The sequence below is a fragment of the Muntiacus reevesi genome, chromosome 7 (assembly GCF_963930625.1).
Source record: "Muntiacus reevesi chromosome 7, mMunRee1.1, whole genome shotgun sequence".
Classification (NCBI taxonomy): Eukaryota; Metazoa; Chordata; class Mammalia; order Artiodactyla; family Cervidae; genus Muntiacus; species Muntiacus reevesi.
Window position 1 is genome coordinate 28,472,743 of NC_089255.1, and position 22,798 is coordinate 28,495,540.

The window sequence follows — 22,798 nt, forward strand, 5'->3', positions numbered from 1 at the left end:
TTGGGAAAAATAAAGAAATTTGTTTTGCCGCTCCAAAAATCCAACTTGGTTAAGAATGAGGATTTTCTTGGCTCATAGATAAGACATTTTTCATATTCTTCCTACCCTGCTCTCAGATGTTCCTACCTCTCATCTCTTGACTGCATTGACTAGAGGTGCTTGGTTTGGATTTGGGTGCAGTAATTTGTTCATATACCACACAGAGGTTGTGAAGGAAATAAGCATGATATCAACTACTGCTGGGTCAATGGATTTGGGGAAATGAAGAAATGTGTCCCATAGAGATGAGTGCTGTTTCAGAGCAGTTTAAACTGTGTCCAGAAATTAGTCCCATAGGAAGAATATTTAAATGTCTTAAAGTTCTGAACTCTGCTTTCACTCTGCCTACAGAGATGACAAGGAGTTACTTTCACCCCACCCACCCCTATCTACTATGACATGCTGCCCCACCCTGCTAGAGATGACAGGTCCAGTTTATGCGGAGAATGCCATCATCAAGGAGATACCTTTTCTGAAACTTGTGACATTCAGTTGGAAATCTCAGTGGGAGCGGAAAGAATCTCTGTTGGGAAGAGAAGGGTGAGCTCAAGGGCATCATCACAAGCTGGGCTTCGTAATGTGTAAAGAGAGTAGAAAGAAAAGGGAAATGCAGGGAGGGCTATGAAAGGAGAAGAAGGTACAAGAAGGAATTAAAAGGGGAATTGAAACCAAAACAAAAAAAGCTTCAAAGAAAGAGAGAAGGAAGAGAAGATGGAATGTGAAAGGAGATTTGGTGTTCTCCTTTTGTTAGATTGGGTTCAGTCCTGAATTTTAATTTTGATGCCGTGGAGCGGATACCATCCCTGAGAACATGACATTTTCAAAATAACCCCTTTCAGTCATTATATCCTGTTGCTCAGGCTGCTTTATCTGTTCCCATTTCAGGATCAACCCAACCATAATATCTAGAGTTTGTAAAAAAGTAGGATGGCTATAGACCAACAGAAATCAGCCAACCAATTCTTTTATATCCTCCAATTTTTCTATTATTCTTTTTTCCTAAGTCTCCCTGAAGGTCAGGGTTAGATATAAACTCTTGGTGTGTTTGCCAATAGACACAAACTTGAGTTCTCCTAGCACTTTACCCGCCAATGTGCAGGCAAGAAAGGGGCAAGGTAACCAAAGTGTAAAAGCACTTTTGTGAAAACAAAAAGATTTCTGTACTCCAGTGGGATTCATTTATGAGATTCATTGAAGAGATATGATCTGGCTTACTGAAATCTAGCAAAATATTGCTACTGATCCTGAAATATGAAAAGGGTCTAGGAGGCACAGGTTTAGTCTTGGTTCTGTCTTGTCTAGTCAAACCTTTTCTCTGCTCCTTCCTGGGCTAATGATTGTGTTGAACACTAGAAGCTTTGTCTTCATAACACATGTTTATATTAACAACATAGGAGACCTACAATGGAAGAAGCTGGACAGGACCTATTGGATGATGTGTAAGTAACAAGAATGAGAAACTAGTATGGGAAGCATCTACTGCAACCCAGTAAGGAAGAAAACTGTGACTGTGCAGAATAGTATCCTCAAGCCTGGAAGCCTTCCTGGGGAGGAAAGGCGTTGGTTTCAGTTCTCTGGACTTCATCAGACTAGAAGTGGGGTTTGTAGAGATAGCCAATGTCTCCAAAAGCAAATCAGTCTTATTTGGGGGAAAAGGCCCCCATCCCTGCCCCTTACCCAGTTCATGTTCCTACATGACTACTGCAGAAGGTTTTCAATATAATAAACTCCTTAGTAGACTATAACAAAGGAAGACTGCAAACATGCCTCTTCCTTGAATTCTTTATGGGTGTGGCGTGGAGTCCACATACTCTGTATAAAGTTTTGAAAACAAGTAAGCTCGAATATAATTATTCAAATGAAAAAAAAAATTTCTCTTGCTTCATAAAAGATTTGTGTTGTAATGGGTTCCATTTATAATATTTAAAATTAAAATGTGATTTGACTCCAAGGATTTGCTTTATGCAAAACATCATAGAAATCAATTTATTGTGGACAATGATAATGTAAGGCTGGTGAGGCATAGTGACAACAAAAGACGGGGCAATAAAAGAGATGACAGCTGCTATGTTTTCCTGTCCTGAGTTTGGTAATGAAGATGATTTTCCTCCAGGCAGGAGGTGATAGAAATACCGAAACTAGAAATCACAAAGCAGTATCTGGACTCTCTGAACTCAGACCTTGAAAAGGACCTACAGAGAATGGATGAGGCAAATCAGGTTCTTCTCAAAAAAATTCAAGAGAAAGAAGAAACTATTCAAAGGTAGTTGGATGGGAAAGGTCTCCTCATCCTAATGCCCCTTGGGATCAAGAGGTGGGTGGGAGGAAACTTTACTTCTTTGTCCATGAATTGAGGCAAGTTGTTTAAATTCTGAACCATAAACAGCGGTGCCCTCAAAAGGTTTTATGTACAGATTTTTCACTACATTTCCACATTAAGTCATTATTTTATTGCCACTGCATTGGGTGGTCACTTTGGCTCCCTGAGACCTTGGCAGTAGCTTCTCAAGCTGGGACCCTGGCAGCTTCCTTTGGATTGAGCCACCCCTGGGTGACTTATGTTTCAGTCTGGAAAGAGATATCATGCTGTCGGTCAGACAAGCCAGAGAGAAGGAGGAGCTGAACCACCTCATATCTGAGAAGGAGGAAGCCCTACGGGACGTGGAATTAGAGACAGCAAAGCTGGTAAGGAGGTGTCTAGAAAAGGACAGTGTGATGCGTTTTGCTGGCAGTCCACCACTCTCTCTTTCCCAGGGGACCATCATTGCTGGTCGCTGCTGTGTCTGTGGAAATCACAGCTGTCTAACAAAGTGTTTTGGGCATCATGTGCTTGGCATGGGGGCGAGACCTGGGCTCTGTTCCCAGGTCCTCTGTGTGGGGCCCTTGTCCCTGGATGGGATTTCAGTGACCCAGTGAGGAAGAGGGTTTGAGAGCAGGGTGCGGTTTGTATCCTTTACCTCTTTCTTTCCCCAGGAAAAAAATAAGGAAATTCTAAGCAGGAGTGTGGTAGAGGTGCAGAAGGAGGTAAGGTGGGCCCTGCATTTTTTTGGGGGGAGAGGGGATGGTTGCAGGATAATAAGCCCACTCTTGAAAGCAGGCTCATTTCTTAATAGTCCCAATAGGCTCCATCATCTTTCTGAACTCCCCAATCAGAAAGACAGAAGGAGGAGGAACTGGCAAAATGTGTGTGCTCCCTCCCAATCTTCCTTCCAAATCTCTTAGGACAAACTGGCTAGTTGATACCATCCTTTGTCTTCTGGGAATTACAGCTCTGGGATGGGAAGTTTAAAGGAATGTGAGAGGAGAGAATTGTCCCTCCCTCCCACAACTGCGATGCACCAGTTTTTCTTCCTTCTCTCCCCCACCTGCCTTGCCTCCTTTGTGCCGTACTTTTCATGGGCTCTGGGAACAAAAAGGTCTCTTCAGCTGGCATGGAGTCAGGCAGATTCCAGAGGAAGGAAGATACACTTTTCTATTAAGCTTCCATCTGGGATCTGAATTAATTAACCACTGTTCTGCTACTTTGAGACCTTCAAGTCTGACTCTATCCCACGTTTTCATGTCCGGATGCCTTACTCAGTTTACAATTTGGGGGATGGTATTTCAGATTTCAAAGAAATTTAAGAATGTTGGCCTGGATAAAGAAGCCCTAAAGCAGATGTTGGCAGAATTGAAGGTGAGTAGAAAAGCAAATCTACTGATTTTCTGGGAGATGTGGAGTCATTCTAATTTTGGGGAGGAATAGCTTCCAAGAATCCACCAGGCTAAGTCTGTCTGTATGCTCACAGAGGTAAGCCAGTGTCCTTTATTCCCTCTGCTTTACCCCCTGACCTGAGCGGTACTCATAAATTATTTTGCAGCATTCATAACTTTAGTTTTAGTCACACTGTTGGCAGAGATGTCTACAATGCCCCAAAGTGAAGGGAATTGCTCCAAAGACCTCTTCATCCATCAGCCAATAAAACATACATTCTGAATGCCCTCTAAAAATTTATTATCTAAATGACACACAAATACAGATAGTCAAGGAAGAAGAGAATACTGACTTCCACAATTGCAGAAGGATAGGTCAACAATTGTAATTGATTTTCTAACCCATTGTTTATAACTTAAGGGAGTTTTTGTTTTTTTTTTTTTTATTTAATTGAATGTTTTACTAGGTGGCAAACCCAATGAGGGCATGAATTTTTGTTTGTGTTCTTCACACCTATTTCCCCAGTGCCTAGAATAATGCCTGGCACATGGTAGTAGTCTGGTAAATATTTGTTGAATGAAAAGATGAATTGGATGCCCAGTAGAGGGCAGAAATCTTATTAAGATGCTCTCTGCAGCTTTATGTGGCAAATATGACCATTTGGCTGAGCCCAACATGCCAGAGCATTCCTGTTCTGTTTTTCTCTGAAAAAAAGGCAGAAGGTTTCTCTTTTGCTCCGTGATTCAGGCTGCATGTGAGTGCACCCAGTGGAGTATAAGATGGAGGAACAGGCACTTTGGTCAGTAGGACTGGAGGAAGAAGGGTGATTAGGTCCAAAGACTGGGCAATAAGAAAACCAAGGCTTAAACGCTGACTCTGCCACTGTGTGATTTTAAATAAGTCATGCACTTAACCACTCCTTGCTTTTGTCTCCTCCTCATCTGTAAATGGGCCAATAACATTGCCCACTCCAGATTGTCATGGTCTGTCCTCACTCTATGATAGCCATTATTATCATGCCCTGGGCTTCTCTGGTGGTTCAGCGGTAAAGAGTCCACCTATAATGCAGGATACAGCTTGCAATGCAGGAGATGTGGGTTCGATCCCTCGATCAGGAAGATCCCCTGGAGAAGGACACAACTTAGAGACGAAACCACCACCGCCAGCTCCATCAGCACCACCATTGTCATGCTCATTGCCTGTCTGGGGGAAGAGGAATATTACCCATCTGCTTTCACAAAAGAACGCTCTCAACTGTCTGCTGTCTTCAACAGGTGAAACTACAGAAGTCAACAGAATCCTGCGCCAGTCAAGAGGAGGAATTGGTCAAGGTAGAGGTGGAGTCTCCTCCCCTGAGGGTCTGTCCAGGATACAAATGAGAGAGAACCCCAGAGGTTTTAGAAACAGAACAGTTGGAGGCACGGGAAGGGGAGGAGCAAGAATATCTGGCAAGTGAATTTCTGACTCACCTGCAGGTAAAGGAAAAGAAAGCTTATATTAAAAGTACTGGTCTTGCCATTCCTTAAATACCCCTCTACCTCAAATACTCAAGCACTGTTGTTGAAGCCCATATCTAAGTGCCCTGAAACATCTCCTGATGTCTCATGTAAAAGGCATATGAGAACCTGAGAAAACAACTTTCTTTGCTCAAAATTAGACCCTGCCCATGAATGATGAGATCACCGGCTTTATGATGTAGTTGCTTTCCCTGGTAAGAAGTTGCTAGGTAACCAGCCAAATAGCCAACGCACCAGTTAGGAGCAGCCCAGGCTTCATTGTGATTTAATCCATGAAATTTGTTGATTCTCTTTTCTTTCTAGATAGAGAGTGACTACCAATCTGTGTATCAGCTCTGTGAGGATCAGGCCCACTACATAAAGGTACACAGCCTCTGGGGACAATTCATAGTAGAGGCAGAATTTTTCCAGTGCCATGGATTCTTTGGCTTCTCATTTAGGCTAAAATCTGCCACTGGGGGAAATATCCTTTATACAACAGCAGTAACAACGACAACAAGAACCAGATGTATGTTAAAGATTTATTTATACTGGCACATATAGCATTTTTAAGCAATCAACATACAGTATTTTTCTCAAATAGTTTGTCCAGTAACCCTTTGAGGATCATGTTGTTATGATCAAGAAGACACAGGTTCAAAGAAGTTTGGTAATGTGGTCTAAAAACATAGATAGTAAGTGTGAGAGCTGGGATTTTCCTACAAGCAGGATCCAAAGAGAGAATTCTTTTCCCTTTTAATCCATATGCATCCATCCAGTCACTAATATCCTAATTTTTATTAGAATGTCTTCATACTTGTGCGTGTACATCCTTGCATGCACCATTTGGAAAATTATGAGTTGGTCTTAAGAGAATCTTTTATCAATGACATTGAAATGATATATACAGAAATTCTTGATTACGATCAATATTTTTTTTATTTCCATGGGAAGAAATACCAAGAAATTCTGAGACAGATGGAAAAGGAAAAGGAGATGCTGCTTCTCGAAAAAGAAGTGTAAGTTTGGGAAAATGACCTCGTTGGTGGGATGAAGCTATAATCCCCGGTGGTCCTTAAAGGGCAGAGTACTTCTCAGACCAGTTTGTATCACTATAAATAGCCCCCATCAAGTCATCCCTGTCAACTTCTGCTCCATGTTCTGTGCTGAAAAATCATCAGCATTCAGGCTTCTCTCTTGCCTTTCTCAGCAGCTGGTGTTTAAAAGGTCTCTTTTTTATGTTCTTCTCATGCATCCTCAGTTGAGTATTGTTCTTGAAAAAACTGATTGTGCTGACCCCTTTCCCAGGACATGGTGAACCCCCACTGGGGGCCCCAGTGATAGCCATTTACATACGTTCTGTATTTGTAGACTTGCATGGTTTAGGACTTGACACACTTTCCCTTGTTTGCTTATACTCCTCAACCGTGTTATGTATTATGTTGTATTATGCAATATACAGAGAGTGCACAAATCTCAAGTGGTGTGTTAACACGACTCAGATAAAGATATAGAACATTCTGAGTTCTAAGGCTCAAAGGCTCCCTGTGCTCTCTTCTCAGTCATCGTTTCTTGCAAAGGTAACCGTGATTCTAACTTCTATCATTTTTTCTTGGTTTTGTCTGATCTTGAACCTCATGTGAACTCAGGATGTTCTCACTTGTCTCTGGCTTTCACTGACATTTATCTACATTGCTGCAAGGCCCTGTGGCTCATCCTTTTCCTAGCTGTATATAGTATTCTATTGTAGGAATGTAGCACAATTTATCTATTTTACCATTGATGAACACTTTGGTTATTTCCAGTTTGGGGTTATTCAGTTAAAGTTGTTATAAACATTTTTGTGCATGTATTTTGGTTAACATATATACTCATTTCTGTCAGTTATATACCAAGGAGTAGAAGTCCTAAGTCATAGAGTATACATATCTGTGGCTTTACCAGACAAAGTCAAATGATTTACCAAAGTAGATTACAAGAATCTCCTCCAGTGAGAATCTATACTAGTTCAAGTTATTTCTGTTCCTCATTTTCACTTCATATTTACAGTCTTTTTAATTTTAACCACTCTGGCAAGAGTATAGTGCTATCTAATTTTTATTTTAATAATGCATTTCACTATTGATTATTAATATATATACCTTAAAATGCTTACTTGAAATTTGGTTGTCTGCTTTTATAATAAGTCTTTTACCTTTATTTGGGAGATTATCCATCTTTTTCTTATTGGTTTATAGGATTTCCTTATATTTTTTTCATGAGGTCCATTGTCAGATATGGACGGACATACACACTCACACACACACACATATATATGTTACAGTCATTTCTATGGCTTTTCTGTTTTACTCTCTTAATGGAATCTTTTGATAAACAATTTCTTAATTTTAAGGAAATCCAATCCATGAAAGTTTTTTCTTTTCTTTTTTTGCTCAGTGCTTTTTCTCAGTAATAAAACTATTCTTTAATGCCTTCCCAAAGAATTTTCTGTTTGTTTTCCCCTTTACATTCAAATTAATGTAAACATTCATATGAAATTTGTTTTTTGTTTTTGTTTTTTTTGTGGTGTGAGGTAGAGATCAAGATACATTTTTTTCCATGTGTGGATAGCCAGTTGTCCCAGCATCATTTATTTAAAAGAGCATGCATTTTCAGTAGTGTCTTGTTTTATAAGTAAGGTGACATATTAAGATATGTGTGAGTCTGTTTCTGGATATTTTATTCTGTACCATTAGTTTGTGCCTCTATCTTGTGCCAATACTACACAAGGATAGAGGCATAGACTACAAGCATAGACTACTGGAATTCTTAAAGAGATGGGAATACCAGACCACCTTACCTGCCTCCTGACAAATCTGTGTGCAGGTCAAGAAGCAACAGTTAGAAGTGGACATGGAACAATATACTGGTTCCAAACTGGAAAAGGAGTACTTCAAAGATGTATATTGTTACCCTGCTTATTTAACTTGTATGCAGAGTACATCATGTGAAATGCCAGGCTGGATGAAGCACAAGCTGGAATCAAGATTGCCAGGAGAAATATCAATAACTTCAGAGATGCAGATGACACCACCCTTATGGCAGAAAGCGAAGAATAACTAAAAAGCCTATTGATGAAAATGAAAGAGGAGAGTGAAAAATCTGGTTTAAAACTCAACATTCTGAAAACAAAGATCATGGCAGTTTCATCACTTCATGGCAAATAGATGGGGAAACAATGGAAACAGTGACAGACTTTATTTTCTTGGGCTCTAAAATCACTGCAGATGGTGACTACAGCTATGAAATTCAAAGATGCTTGCTCCTTGGAAGAAAAGTTATGACCAACCTAGACACCATATTATAAAGCAGAAACTTTACTTTGCCGACAAAGGTCCGTATAATAAAAGCTATGGTTTTTCAGTAGTCATGTATGGATGTGAGGGTTGGATCATACAAATTGGACCAAAAATTGATGCTTTTGAACTGTGGTGTTGGAGAAGACTATTGAGAGTCCCTTGGACTGCAAGGAGAGCCAATCAGTCAATCCTGAAGGAGATCAGTCCTGAATATTCATTAGAAGGACTGATACTGAAGCTGAGACTCCAATACTCTGGCCACCTGATGTGAAGAACTAACTCATTTGAAAAGACCTGATACTGGGAAAGATTGAAGGCAGGAGGAGAAGGGGATGACAGAGGATGCGATGGTTGGATAGCATCACTGACTCGATGGATGAGAGTTTGAGCAAGCTCCGGGAGTTGGTGATGGACAGGGAAGCCTGGTGTGCTGCAGCCCATGGGATCACAAAGAATCGGATATGACTGAGCAACTGAACTGACTGACTGACAGGGATTACAATTACAATTTAGTTTTATAAATAATTTGATTTAGCATATCTTAAGTTCTGCAACTTTTTGCTGTTCTTCAAGACTATTCAAAACTATCTTAGCTATTCTTGGTTCTTTGAATTTCCATATAAATTTTAAAATTGGTTTCTAAATTTCTACCAAAAAAATATTGCTGAAATTTTTATTGTAATTTTATGGAATCTATAGATAAATTGAAAGTGAAAGTGAAGTCGCTCAGTCGTGTTTGACTCTTTGCTACTCCATGGACTGTAGCCTACCAGGATCCTCAGTCCATGGGATTTTCCAGGCAAGAATACTGGATTGGGTTGCCATTTCCTTCTCCAGGGGATCTTCCCAACGCAGGGATCGAAACTGGGTCTCTCGCATTGTAGGCAGACGCTTTACTGTCTGAGTTACCAGGGAAGCCCCATAGATAAATTTGGAGATTAACAATATCTAAACAACATTGAGTTTTCCAAGTCATGAACATTTTTATCCCTACATGTATTTAGATCTTATGTAATTTTTCATAAACATGCTTTGTAGTTCTCTGTAGTGTTTTGTGCATCTTTCATCAGATTTATTCCTAGGTTTGATATTTGATATTTTTGATGCTATTGTAAATAAGATAATTGTTAATTTGATTTTCTAATTCATTACTAACAGTATATAGAAATACAATTCATTTATAGAATGAACAATGTGCGGGTTAGGGGCACAAGTCCTCTTCACAGTTGAAAATTCATGTACTACTATCCCTCAAAAGCAAAGGAATTGATAAATGACCCACCCAAGGACAGATTGCTGGGAGAAATATCAACAACCTCAGATATGCAGATGATACCAGTCTAATGGCAGAAAGTGAAGAGGAACTAAAGAGCCTCTTGACGAGGGTGAAAGAAGAGAGTGAGAAAGCTGGCTTAAAACTCAACATTCAAAAAACAAAGATCATGGCATCCAGTCCCATCACCTCATAGTGGCGGGCAAATAGATGGGAGAAAAGTATAAACAGATTCTGTTTTCTTGGGCTCCCAAATCATGGCAGATGGTGACCTCAGCCATGAAATTAAAAGTTACTTGCTCCTGAGAAGAAAAGCTATGACAAACCTAGATAGCAGATTAAAAAGCAGAGACATCACTTTGCCAACAAAAGTTTGTATAGTCAAAGCTATGGTTTTTCCAGTAGTCATGTATGTATGTGAGAGTTGGACCATAAAGAAATCTGATTGCCGAAGAATTGATGCTTTCAATCTGTATGGTGCTGGAGAGGACACTTGAGAGTTCATTGAACTTCAAGAAGATCAAACCAGACAATCCTATAGAAAATCAACCCTTAACATTCGCTGAAAGAATGGATGCTGAAGCTGAAGCTCTATTACTTTGGCCGCCTGTTGTGAAGAGCCAACTCATTGCAAGAGACCCCCTTATGCCGGGAAAGCTTATGGGCAGGACGAGAAGAAGGTGGCAGAGGATGAACTGGTTGGATGGCATCATTGATTCAATGGACATGAATTTGAGCAAACTTCAGGAGATATTGAAGGAAAGGGAAGACTGGCACACAGCAGTTCATGGGGCTGCAAAGAGTGGGACATGAGTGAGAGACGGAACAGGATCCATGAAGGGCAGGAAGCTGAAACAGTTCAGATAGATAGATTCAGGACTGAAACCCTTCCTTGGATTTTCCCTCTCATAGTCTTAAACTCCAGTCTCTGTCTCCATGCGTGTTGTTGTTTAGTTGTTAAGTCATGCCCGACTCTTTGCGACCCTATGGACTACAGCATGCCAGGCTCCTCTGTCCTCCACTAAATCCCAGAGTTTGCTCAAATTCATGTCCACTGAGTCAGTGATGCTCTCTTATCATCTCATCCTCTATCACCCCTTCTCCATTTGCCTTTAATCTTTCCCAGCATCAGGGTCTGAGTGTAACAGGTCTCAAATTCCAAATTCTACTTCCCAAAACAGCATGACTACTCCCATCTTTGCTCAGCTCTTGAGGCTTCTCCTGCTTTCTGGGCGTTCTTGGAATCTTGAGCTACTCATATAGAGTTTAAGAGCCAGCTATCACCTTAAGGGAAGTTCATGCAGATATTTGAACTCATTGCTCTTGGTTCCTTCTTTCCTTGGGTTTTCCCCCTTAGGGAATTAAACTCCAGTCTCTGTCTCCTCAGCCAATTGATGCTGCCAGTTGCTGCTTGGACTCTATTCACTGTACCACGAATTGACAAGTGCCCTTGGGGGAAGGCCTTGGATGAATGAGGGGGTTGTCGCAGTATGCTTTACTTTGCTCAGGATATGTATCCCCTCATCTTCTGACTGCATTCTTTAGTTCATTCAAATGGCTGTTTTATGTACTTTGTCCAGTTTTTATAGTTGATTGTAGAGATGGCCTAGCCTGGTACAAACTATTCCATCAAGGCCAGATCCTGAAATCTGGGCCGCTTCTCCCCTTTCTTCTGTATTTGATGATTACAAAAAGATTCCCATGAAAAGCCTAAAAGTTTTTACTGGAACTGACCCTCTGGCAGGAAACAGTTCTAAACTCTGTGCAACAAAATAAAACAAATGAATGAACAATCAGAAGGCCCTGGAGAGTGAATAACACCAAGCAAATTCTGGAGGGGGTGTTGACAATTGGAAGACGGGAAAGGCAAGAGGCGATTTTCTCATTTGATCATTTTTGGTCTGAGGGCCATCACCAGATAGTCAATACCAAAACCAGACTGATTATATTCTTTGCAGCTGAAGATGGAGAAGCTCTATACAGTCAGCAAAAACAAGACTGGGAGCTGACTGTGGCTCAGATCATTAACTTCTTATTGCCAAATTCAGACCTCAATTGAAGAAAGTAAAGAAAACCACAAATGGCAACCCACTCCAGTGTTCTTGCCTGGAGAATCCCAGGGATGGGGGAGCCTGGTGGGCTGCCATCTATGGGATCACACAGAGTCAGATACAACTGAAGTGACTTAGCAGCAGCAGCAGCAGCAGCAGCAGAGAAAACCACTAGACCATTCAGATATGACCTAAATCAAATTCCTTATGATTATACAGTGGAAGTGAGAAATAGATTCAAGGGATAGACAGAGTGCCTGAAGAACTATGGATGGAGGTTCGTGATATTGTACAGGAGGCAGGGATCAAGACCATCCCCAAGAAAAGAAATGCAAAAAGGCAAAATGGTTGTCTGAGGAGGCCTTACAATTAGCTGAGAAAAGAAAAGAAGCTAAAGGCGAAGGAGAAAAGGAAAGATATAACCATCTGAATGCAGAGTTCCAAAGAATGGCAAGGAGATAAGTAAGCCTTCCTCAGTGATCAGTGCAAAGAAACAGGAAAATAATAGAATGGGAATGACTAGAGATTTCTTCAAGAAAATTAGAGATACCAAGGGAACATTTCATGCAAAGATGGGCACAATAAAGGACAGAAATGATATGGACCTAACAGAAGCAGAAGATATTAAGAAGAGATGGAAAGAATACACAGAAACCATACAAAAAAGATCTTCATTATCCAGATAATCACGATGGTGTGATCACTCACCTAGAGACAGATATCCTGGAATGCGAAGTCATGGGCCTTAGGAAGCATGACTATGAACAAAGTTAGTGGAGGTGATGGAATTCCAGTTGAGCTATTTCAAATCCTAAAAGATGATGCTGTGAAAGTGCTGCACTCAATATGTCAGCAAATTTGGAAAACTCAGCAGTGGCCACAGGATTAGAAGGTCAGTTTTCATTCCAATCTCAAAGAAAGGCAATGCCAAAGAATGCTCAAACTACAGCACAGTTGGATTCATCTCACAGGCTAGTAAAGTAATGCTCAAAATTCCCCAAGCTAGGCTTCAAAAGTATGTGAACCATGAACTTTCAGATGTTCAAGCTGGATTTAGAAAAGGCAGAGGAACCAGAGATCATATTGCCAACATCCACTGGATCATCAAAAAAGCAAGAGAGTTCCAGAAAAACATCTACTTTTGCTTTATTGACTATGCCAAAGCCTTTGACCGTGTGGATCACAACAAACTGTGGAAAATTATTAAAGAGATGGGAATACCAGACCACCTGACCTGCCTTCTGAGAAATCTGTGTACAGGTCAAGAAGCAATAGTTAGAACTGGACATAGAGAAGTAATAGAACAACAGACTGGTTCCAAATCAGGAAAGGAGTATGTCAAGGTTGTATACTGTCACCCTACTTACTTAACTTATATGCAGAGTACAAATGCCAGGCTGGATGAAGCACAAGCTGGAATCAAGATTGCTGGAAGAAAACTCAGTAATTAACCTCAGATATGCAGATGACACCACCCTTATGGCAGAGAGTGAAGAAGAAATTAAAGAGCCTCTTGATGAAAGTGAAAGAGGAGAGTGAAAAAGTTGACCTAAAACAACATTCAGAAAACTAAGATCATGGCATCTGGTCCCATCGCTTCATGGCAAATAGATGGGGAAACAATGGAAACAGTGACAGACTATTTTGGGGAGGGGTGCAAAATCACTGCAGATGGTGACTGCAGCCATGAAATTAAAAGACATTTGCTCCTTGGAAGAAAAGTTACGACCAACCTAGACAACATATTAAAAAGCAGAGACATTACTTTACCAACAAAGGCCCATCTAGTCAAAGCTATGGTTTTTCCAATAGTCATGTATGGATGTGAGAGTTGGACTATAAAGAAAACTGAGTGCTGAAGAATTGATGCTTTTGAACTGTGGTGTTGGAGAAGACTCTTGAGAGTCCCTTGGACTGCAAGGAGATCCAATCAGTCAATCCTAAAGGAAATCAGTCCTGGGTGTTCATTGGAAGGACTGATGCTGAAACTGAGACTCCAATACTTTGGCCACCTGATGCGAAAAACTGACTCATTAGAAAAGACCCTGATGCTGGGAAAGATTGAAGGCAGGAGGAGAAGGGGATGACAGAGGATGAGATGATTGGATGGCATCACCAACATGATAGACATGAATTTGAGTAGGCTCCGGGAGTTGGTGATGGAGAGGGAAGCCTGGTGTGCTGCCGTCCATGGGGTCGCCAAGAGTCGGCCACGACTGAGCGGCTGAACTGAACTGAACTGAGTCTGAGGGCAAGCTGAACTTGACGTGAAGGTCAATTTAAAAGTCTTGAGGGAACCATACAGTCTTTCTGGGGTAGAAAATAGAGGACAGAGGCCAGCATAGTCAAACTGCTGGATTAAAAAACAGAGCTAGAGATGGAGAGTCTCAAGTTTTATCTAAACTCTGACCAAATCACAAGCTGACCTCCAAAACCATGTACTCCCAAGGCATTCTGTGGCCAGCTGAAGATATCAGTCTAGAACCGAAGTTTGAACTGTCAGCAGGAGACAGACTTTTTGCAGTGTGAATCTAGTATCAGGGTTGCGTCATGGTTACTCTTCATTGGTTGTCTTTTCTCTTAATTTTTTCCTGTTTCTTTGTACATTGACCAATTACGCATTTTGAATATTGAACTTTGTGAATGTTATCAAGAATCTAGGAAATAAACCACACGTTGCATGACTTAGAAAGGCACCTTTCATCGGTCCCACAGATATGTTACTTAATTCTTGGATCTGCTCTTTGCTACCCAGATGCAAAGCCCAGAACAACTCCGCCCAAGTAGTGAAACCAGGGTCAACTCTGGTGGAGACCATCCGAAGCAATATGGTAAGTTTTCCTTGTCCCAAATTGGAGTTTTCCTCTGTTGTTTCCTACCCTGGCTTCCCCCTTCCTGCCCCCTGGCCCCCTTCCCTTCTTTGAAATAACCTTAGAGGTAGAAAATTAATAAGGCTCAGTACCTTGCTTCACACCGCAGCAGCTAGGAAGTGGCAGAGCCAGTGACTCCTGGGTCAAGCTGTTAGCCACCCTCCTACACTGCCTCTCTATGAGCACATGGACAGGCACACCTGTGGCTTTTATTGCTTCCCACAGGAGAAGACCATCATTAAGAAACAGAAGAGAATCTTTTGGTACCGGTAAGTGGTTGAATCTTGTGTTTCCCTAGTCTAGGTCACGTTCACTCTGTAGCAGTAAGTGACTTGGTAAGAGCATGTAGAATAAGGATAAACACATCCACCAACCAGAAAATATCAGGCAGCCCCAGATTTCTGCCATCTCTCCCTTCCTTCTTTTCTGAAAACCAGAGTTATGTAGGACTTGGTGCCTGGAGAAAATGGCTGTTTTGGAGACGTGTAAGGTGAAGCTTGCATTTTAATTTCAATTTCTTAAGACTCATAGTAGGGCTCCTTTCTATTTTTCAGATCCTGAACCTGGTAATCTGCTCTCCTCTTTACTGGAAAGAGAGTTCAAGGTGCATTAATTTTCTTAGTTCTTTTACTGCAGGCTGTAAAATTTTAGAGAAAAAAAAATCACTTGAACTCTGTGCCTTTTCTTTTTAAATTTTTGAAACAAGGAGACTAAGATGCTCCATGTGGCACTTTAATGAAAAGCTTCAATTTGTGACGTTTTAGTGTAGTTAAAGATGGAAAGCCTTGGGCCAGTTTTCAGGGTGGAATTTTCTTGGAAAACACATTCAGCAGTGAAAGCCCACATGGAGCTCTAACCACTGGACTACCAGGGAATTCCCGAGTTGGTTTCCTTTGGCACTTGATGTTTAGCAAAGAAAAAAAAAATTGCAACCCAATCATTTTCTGTCGATGTTAATGTCAGAGATGGCCCAGACACATTTCATATTCTAAAAGTTCTTACTAGAGTAGAGTGAGGAGGACCACTGATGATGAGACTCTCAGGAGTGCAGGTCTGGATCTCTTCTGACAACCCCCACAAAGGCCTGCACATATAGTACCTGGAAGGTCTTATCCTTCTGCATCTCCAGCTCTTCTGTGTGGCCATCCGTTTTGTTGGAGGGCTTAAAAGTCAGGGGGGCTGTATTCCAGTCCTTACCACCACATCAATCTTTTTCTATTGTCACCTACCCCCTGCCCTCACCCTTTATGTCTGCATGCCCCACTTCCCCGTCAAGCTGGCCCAAAGAAAGTGATTTACAGTCATTTATGAAGGTGAGGTTCGCCTCCTGCTGCTGCTTCCTGGGCTGTCTTCCCGCGTGCTAACGATGAATGTCTCTCTGCAGGCATTTCAGATATTTTATCTTCATGGTCATCATCTTCTTTAGGCTGCTGGGTTACGTGCTTTTCTACCTGCAGTACATAAACCCAGACCTCCTTGTGGACGCCCTGCCCGTGGTCATGAGCAGAGATACCTTGAAGAGGCTGAGAGATGTCTTACTTCCCTTCCTCACTCTAGAGGTGGAAGAAGTTCTACCACATTAGTCTGGACTGACCTGGGGGCTTCACACTGCACCCAAGTGGAGAGGAGGGCATGGCTATGGCCCCCAAGTGGGGAATGGGCCAGGAAAGAAGTAGGAGCTCGACTCAGAGCTTCTGCTTTGACATCTGACCTCTTCATTTCATTCTCTTCCCACGCTTTTTCTCCAGAGTGTCTCTCTTTCAAATAAAACATATGTTTGATCAGAGTTCACTGTGTTGCTCCGAGAATTTGGTTCATGGGTCCTTTAGGGAAGATGACCATACATTATCTTCCCTAAAGTTCTCTTATTTTATATTATTCTATGTCTTATAGGAGTAGGATAGCCTGAAAAGCTGACCTTTTACATGTACACAAATGGTTTCTCATTCTCAATTGAGAAAAAAATTACCCTAAAATTCAAGTGCTATAATAAAATCAAGTTGTAATTCAAATGCCTTCCCTCCCATAATGCCTCCTCTGATCCTTCCAAATGCTGCTGCCACCTTCTCCGGGCTTCCCTTACTGGTCTGCCCACTTCTGCCTTGCAGTATCCTTACTGTCTTGAGGGTTGGGCTTCTGATACCTAGATTTGGTGTCAGTACACACGGCCCCAAGTATAGTGTCTTTACAAAGACTCCTTGGAGAGCGGTGTCTACTGGATACTGAAGCTGAGTAGTGGAGGCATCTTCCTTTGGCAGCTGCTTCCTCCTATGCATTTCTGAGGCCCTTGATTTCTGGTGACTTTTCTCCTTCCACAACCATTCTCTTGCAAATGTTTTAACTGAATTTCACTTGCACAGCAAAGCCAAGGTGGGAGAGACACATTGTGTGTTCACTTTGGCTGCAGACATGACCCTATCCCACATTTTCTTTTGGGGGTCTAAGGAGGAGAGAGTGAATGAAAGGTCTCAAGACACCTTAAACAAAAATGAAAAACTGATCAACACCACCCTCTTGTGGCCAAATACAGGCTCTATTGCATTTCAGTGGGCTTCCCTCCAAAAGGCAGCCGTGTGATTAACAACTTAAAGCAGAAAGATGGGTCTTGGACAATTCTCTGAGCTCTAAGAAGTTCAATTAGTGTTCATTCATTCATTCATTCAACAAATAGTCATTTAACCTTTTTCTTGGTCCAGGCTCTGGGATTACAGCAATGAATGAAACAGCAAAAAATCTCTGCTCTCATTGCGGTGGGTGTGTACATGCTCAGTCACTAAATCACGTCCAACTCTTTGCAAACCCATGGACTGTAGCCCACCAGGCTCCTCTGTCCATAGGATTTCCCAGGAAAGAATACTGGAGTGGATTGCCATTTCCTCCTCCAGGGGATCTTCCTGACTGAGGAATCAAAACTGCATCCCCTGAGTTACAAGCAGATTCTTTACAACTGAGCCACCTGGGAAGATGTAGTGAGTAGAGTCAGATAAGAAATTATTAAAATATAAAAATATCAGATGATATTAGGATATGGGGGATGAGGAAAGAAACGATGAACAGCAGTTACAGCGCGCCCTTGAGAAGGTAGCATTATAACCAAGACCTGAAGGAAATGAAGGCATGTGGGTGCCAAGGTGGGTGGCTGAGACAACTAGGAGACAGCAAGTGCCTGGCCTAGAAAGTGGAGTGTGCCTCTTGTTGCTTTTGAATTTCCTTTGCTGATTTCCTGCTCACACCTCTCTAATAATCCCTTCATTAAACTCTTTTCATTGGAATCTTCCAAGCTGAGTTCTGGTTCCTACCAAGATCCTGGCTGATCCTCTGTTCATTGGCCAGACACATGCCCTAGGCTGGAGGATTTCAGCACTGGGCTGATTCTAAACTACAGGTGTATGTGAAGAAAATACCTGCAGCTGGCCAAGAGATGTATCCACAGAACAATACTTCCTGAGTCATTCCCATCTCTGGTCACACAGTCCCTTACAAGTGCATGAAATGCCTAGGTGCCCCTCCAATACCCAGCCCTTCCCATATCACATCCTAGATAGATGTGGGCCCATCCCAATCAAGACTGGCTAGGAAATACCACATTAGGAAAATTGTGGCTAGGTACCTCCTCATTTGTAGTCAGCGATCCACTGGGGACTGAAACCTTAAAGTTGTATTGGAAATTCACATTGCAGAAGCACAGCGACCTTTTCTGCCACTAGGAGAGCCTGGCTCCAAGTAGGAAGCTGAGTCCTGAAGGGCCTGGAAAACATTCAAAGGTCTGGGAAGAACAAGAGTGGTTACTGCTGCTTTAAATGAACAGTGCTGAACTGGACATTGGACTTCCAGCAAATGGGAGCGTATCATATCCAACCCTCACATATCCATCAGTTTCTGAAAGATCGTAACAAAATGATAACAACACACCTAACACAGCAAAGGGCACATGGTGGGCATTCAACCACACGAGTTCCCTTTCTTTTATATGAGAGTTTGCCTTCATCTAGCAATTAACTTCACATAGCCACACAGCAAAGTGACTGCCTCTCGTATATTCTAGTCACTAAAACGAACAGCCTTCTGTTCTCCAAATGAACACTCGCAAGTCCTCTCAGCTGCCACGTGACATGGCTTCTAGATCTTGTATTATCTGATTGATTTACCCCTCCCTGGCACCTTCTGAGGTGAACAGATTATACTACAGATGAGATCTGTTTGGCACTCTGTGTGTGTGTGTGTGTGTGTGTGTGTGTGTGTGTCACTCAGGCGTGGCCAGCTCTTTGCAACCTCATGGACTGTAGCTTGCCAGGTTCCTCTGTCCATGGAATTCTCCAGGCAAGAATACTGTATCCCTATTATCCCTTTAGTTTAAACAACTATAACGTTACTAATACTGCCTAAAATTTCATTAGTCATTTTGGCTGCTGTATCTCTCAAAAATATGAGCTCGGAGTCAACCGAGATTCTTAACCTTTTTGGACATGAACTATTTTTACATCTTCTCTGTTTTTTATTTGTACAGATTTTACCAAAAATCCTACTAACAAAATGATGCTAAAAACCATGTAGAACTCACCGCTTGCTTTATTAAATTTCATTTGTTGGTTTGGATGCTTTCTTTCAGTCTGTTGCAATCTCCGACTATATGAAGGAGTTACTGGTCCATTTAATGACCAGAGACACCTGGTAGAATAATATTGCTGAACTTTGGATGGAGAGAAGTCTTCGGTTTTGTAATGATTGTTGACCCCAGGTCTCTAGTTAACCCTGGCTTTAAAGTAGCTCATTACACTCTCCCTCAGGAAATTGTTATAGCAGGTACCAAGTTTTTTCCTCCAGTATTCTGAAATGGAATGTCTTTGGGGCTGAAGGCTTGAATTCAGTTAAATGGCTTAAGCACTTTCCTTGTATCTTTTCACCTATTGTAAAACTTGAACCTGTTAACTATTTTGGACTGTCTTTCTTATCCATGTTAAAGATCAATTTCTTTGATAGAGAAGGCTGAAGTGGAATAGACTTTTATCTTTTAACATTATATCCCATGCCCAAAGAAGTGGCCCACCCTTCATATTTCCTATTCCAAACATAGCACTAAAAGTGTCCTTAAAAAATGCACTTTATAATATCTTTTCGCAAACTCATGTTGTCTAGGAAAAAGCACTAAATAAAGAAATAAGCTTTGGACACTAGTCCCAGTCTTTCTGCTATGTAGCTGATTTTCTACAAGTCCAATAGTCACACACCCTCTTTGGGCCTATGATCTCTATCGCCTAGTTTGGTAAACTGCCTGATATTATCCAGAAGGTAAATGGCAGAGCCAGAGCTCACGGGCCACCTCTGGGCTCCTCTAGGACACATGCAATGCAACTAAGAAAGATGTAATCTAGACCCCTGAAGTCATTTTTGAATACAACATTAATCTGCCGAGTATTAGAACTATTGAATCAGTACTCATAATCAGTTACTTTTCCATTACTTATTTCTTGAGATCCAGTATAATTCCTTTCACTGTGTTAAATTTTCCTTTGGAGCTGAATTATTCCTCTAGTTTAATGATTCCCATTAAAATAAAAGATAACTTGGGTAAATGTTTTAGCAAGGGATTGAGGGCCATTTGTATCTTAGTACAAATACAAAGTGGAAGAACTGTATTTTACAAGGGGAAGGGAAAACCTGAAAGAAATATTAAGGCCATTGTCACCTGAAGGTGGGTGAGGGTATTGAATCAAGGTAGTAACAGGGAAGCTGAAGTAAGTATTAGAATAATAACTCTATCTAGAGCAGCTTTGCCTGAGACAGCCCTTGGGGAGGCCACCTGAAAGCTTTAGTTCTCACGTATAACCAGGCCACTCTCATGTTACATCTTTTAGTACAAAATAATTGGACCTGCAGGGAACCAGAGTCTGTCCAGGGGTGCCACTGTCCCCTGCAGATTGCTCTCTTGCAAAGCCCAGTTGAATTGTTCCTGGTGGATCATTCTCCGACACACCATATGTACTCACCAGTTAGAACTTCATGAGATCTTTTTAAATCCTTGTCTTTATGCCTTTATGTCATTCACCCCCTGTGTGGGGGTGCCAGCTTGAAAGACCAACATTAGTGGCTCCCTCTGGGAGTTCAGTGGGCTCTATGGTCCCTGAGTTCAAGAGCTGCCAGCCCTGTGGTTCAGTTCAGTTCAGTTAAGACGCTCAGTTGTGTCCGACTCTTTGCGACCTCGTGAACCGCAGCATGCCACGCCTCCCTGTCCATCACCAGCTCCCGGAGTCCACTCAAACCCATTCCATTGAGCTGGTGATACCATCCAACCATCTCATTCTCTGTCGTCCCCTTCCTCTCCTGCCCTCAATCTTTCCCAGCATCAGGGTCTTTTCCAATGAGTCAGCTTTTTGCATCAGGTGGCCAGAGTATTGGAGTTTCAGCTTCAACATCAGTCCTTCCAATGAACACCCAGGACTGATCTCCTTTAGGATGGACTGGTTGGATCTCCTTGCAGTCCAAGGGACTCTCAAGAGTCTTCTCCAACACCACAGTTCAAAACATCAATTCTTCTGTGCTCAGCTTTATTTATAGTCCAACTCTCACATCCATACATGACCATTGGAAAAACCATAGCCTTGACTAGACGGACCTTTGTTAGCACAGTAATGTCTCTGCTTTTTAATCTGCTGTCTAGGTTGGTCATAACTTTCCTTCCAAGGAGTAAGCGTCTTTTAATTTCATGGCTGTGACAGGGACCACGAATGAGCGGGTGCCGCTCCGTCCACTTGCCTGGGCAGGTAGGAGGTTTTCCTGCTCAGCTGGCACATGTGCCCTAGTGTGCGACTGTCCACCCTTTGCCAACAGTCTGTAGAAGACTGATCCATGCTTGGAGCTCAGAATTTGTTTTTCTTCTGGGAGGTTTGTTGGAAGATTGGTGAAGCCCAGATCTAAACTGAGGCTTTTCTCAACTCCATACAGCTGTTTCACAGAAGAGTGAAGGGAACAAAGGCAGTGACTTTCAGCAGGCATTGAAAGGGTTACAATTCAGGGGCGGTGAGACAGGATGGAGGTGAAGGCTAGGGCAGCTTGGCAGAGGGGAATGTCAAGAAAGTCTGATGAAGAGGGGAATAGATTTCTTGTCTATGGATCTCTCCTTTTGCTAGAATTCTCCTGCTGCAAATGTAAGTGGTTAGGAGATTCTCTACCTTCCAGGACTCTTGGGCCTAGAACTATATTTTCAGTCAAGTTTAAACAAATCCATATGACGGTGTAAACTGTGCAATTCACAGTCCGTGCTGCAGTCTGAAAATCAGAGGTAAATTTGAGACAAGGTGTTGGAAGATCCACCTGCCTCTCGAGGCATGGTCTGAGCATCTCTGGTCTAGGAAACTAGACCAGAGTCAACAAAAGCAGGGAGCCCAGTATACCAGTAACTTCCTATGTCATGAGAAACATATCCTCTCCTTGAGGTGTTGTCCTACTGGGAAGATCACCCCTGACCAATCTTACATGAAAACGAGTCAGTTCAACAATATTTCGTGTCTCTTTTACCTACCTAGCACATAGCAGAATTGTGTATTTGATTACCTAAATTCTACCTTGAAAGAGTTTATAATCTACTAGCGAAGGGAAGAAAGTACTAAGTAACTGTAAAGTAAAGCTAAGTGAGGTGAGGGCCATTAAGGGCCTATTTGCAGGGCAGAGACTCAGACATAGAGAACAGCCTTTGGGACAGGGAGAGGGGTGGGGCGAAAAGGAGAGAGTGCCATTAAGACATATATATTACCATATGTAAGATAGTTACTGGGAAGTCACTATAAAACAGGGAGCTCAACCCAGCGCTCTCTGACAGCCTAGAGGGGTGGGATGGGTGGGTTTGGGGGAGAGGTTCAGGAGGGAGGGAATCTGTGTATACTTATGGCTGATTCATGTTACATGGCAGAAGCCAACACAATGTTGTAAAGCAATTATCTTCTGATTCAAAATAAATTAAAAAAAAAAAGAGGATACAGAGTGTCAAGGAGACTCAAAGGAAATAGATTGTATCTAGAGCAGGAAGGAGCGAATGAGGAG

General features: G+C 41.9%; 1 protein-coding gene across 1 annotated transcript; it reads left to right on the forward strand.

Annotated features, from left to right (window-relative positions):
• The first annotated feature begins 1,443 nt into the window (after positions 1 to 1,443).
• On the forward strand, positions 1,444 to 16,344 carry LOC136172422 (transmembrane and coiled-coil domain-containing protein 5B). The gene is made up of 11 exons (XM_065941782.1): positions 1,444 to 1,478; positions 2,153 to 2,302; positions 2,607 to 2,724; positions 3,013 to 3,063; positions 3,647 to 3,715; positions 5,008 to 5,064; positions 5,554 to 5,613; positions 6,184 to 6,248; positions 14,647 to 14,722; positions 14,987 to 15,030; positions 16,146 to 16,344. Exons 1-11 carry the CDS (start codon positions 1,444 to 1,446, stop codon positions 16,342 to 16,344), a joined length of 924 nt encoding a protein of 307 aa, XP_065797854.1.
• The last annotated feature ends 6,454 nt before the right edge of the window (positions 16,345 to 22,798 follow it).

Coding starts and splice junctions, on each gene's coding strand:
- LOC136172422 (XM_065941782.1), top strand. CDS start 1,444: ATGGAAGAAGCTGGACAGGACCTATTGGATGATGT. Junction 1,479..2,152: donor CAGGACCTATTGGATGATGT/GTAAGTAACAAG, acceptor ATTTTCCTCCAG/GCAGGAGGTGATAGAAATAC. Junction 3,064..3,646: donor TGGTAGAGGTGCAGAAGGAG/GTAAGGTGGGCC, acceptor ATGGTATTTCAG/ATTTCAAAGAAATTTAAGAA.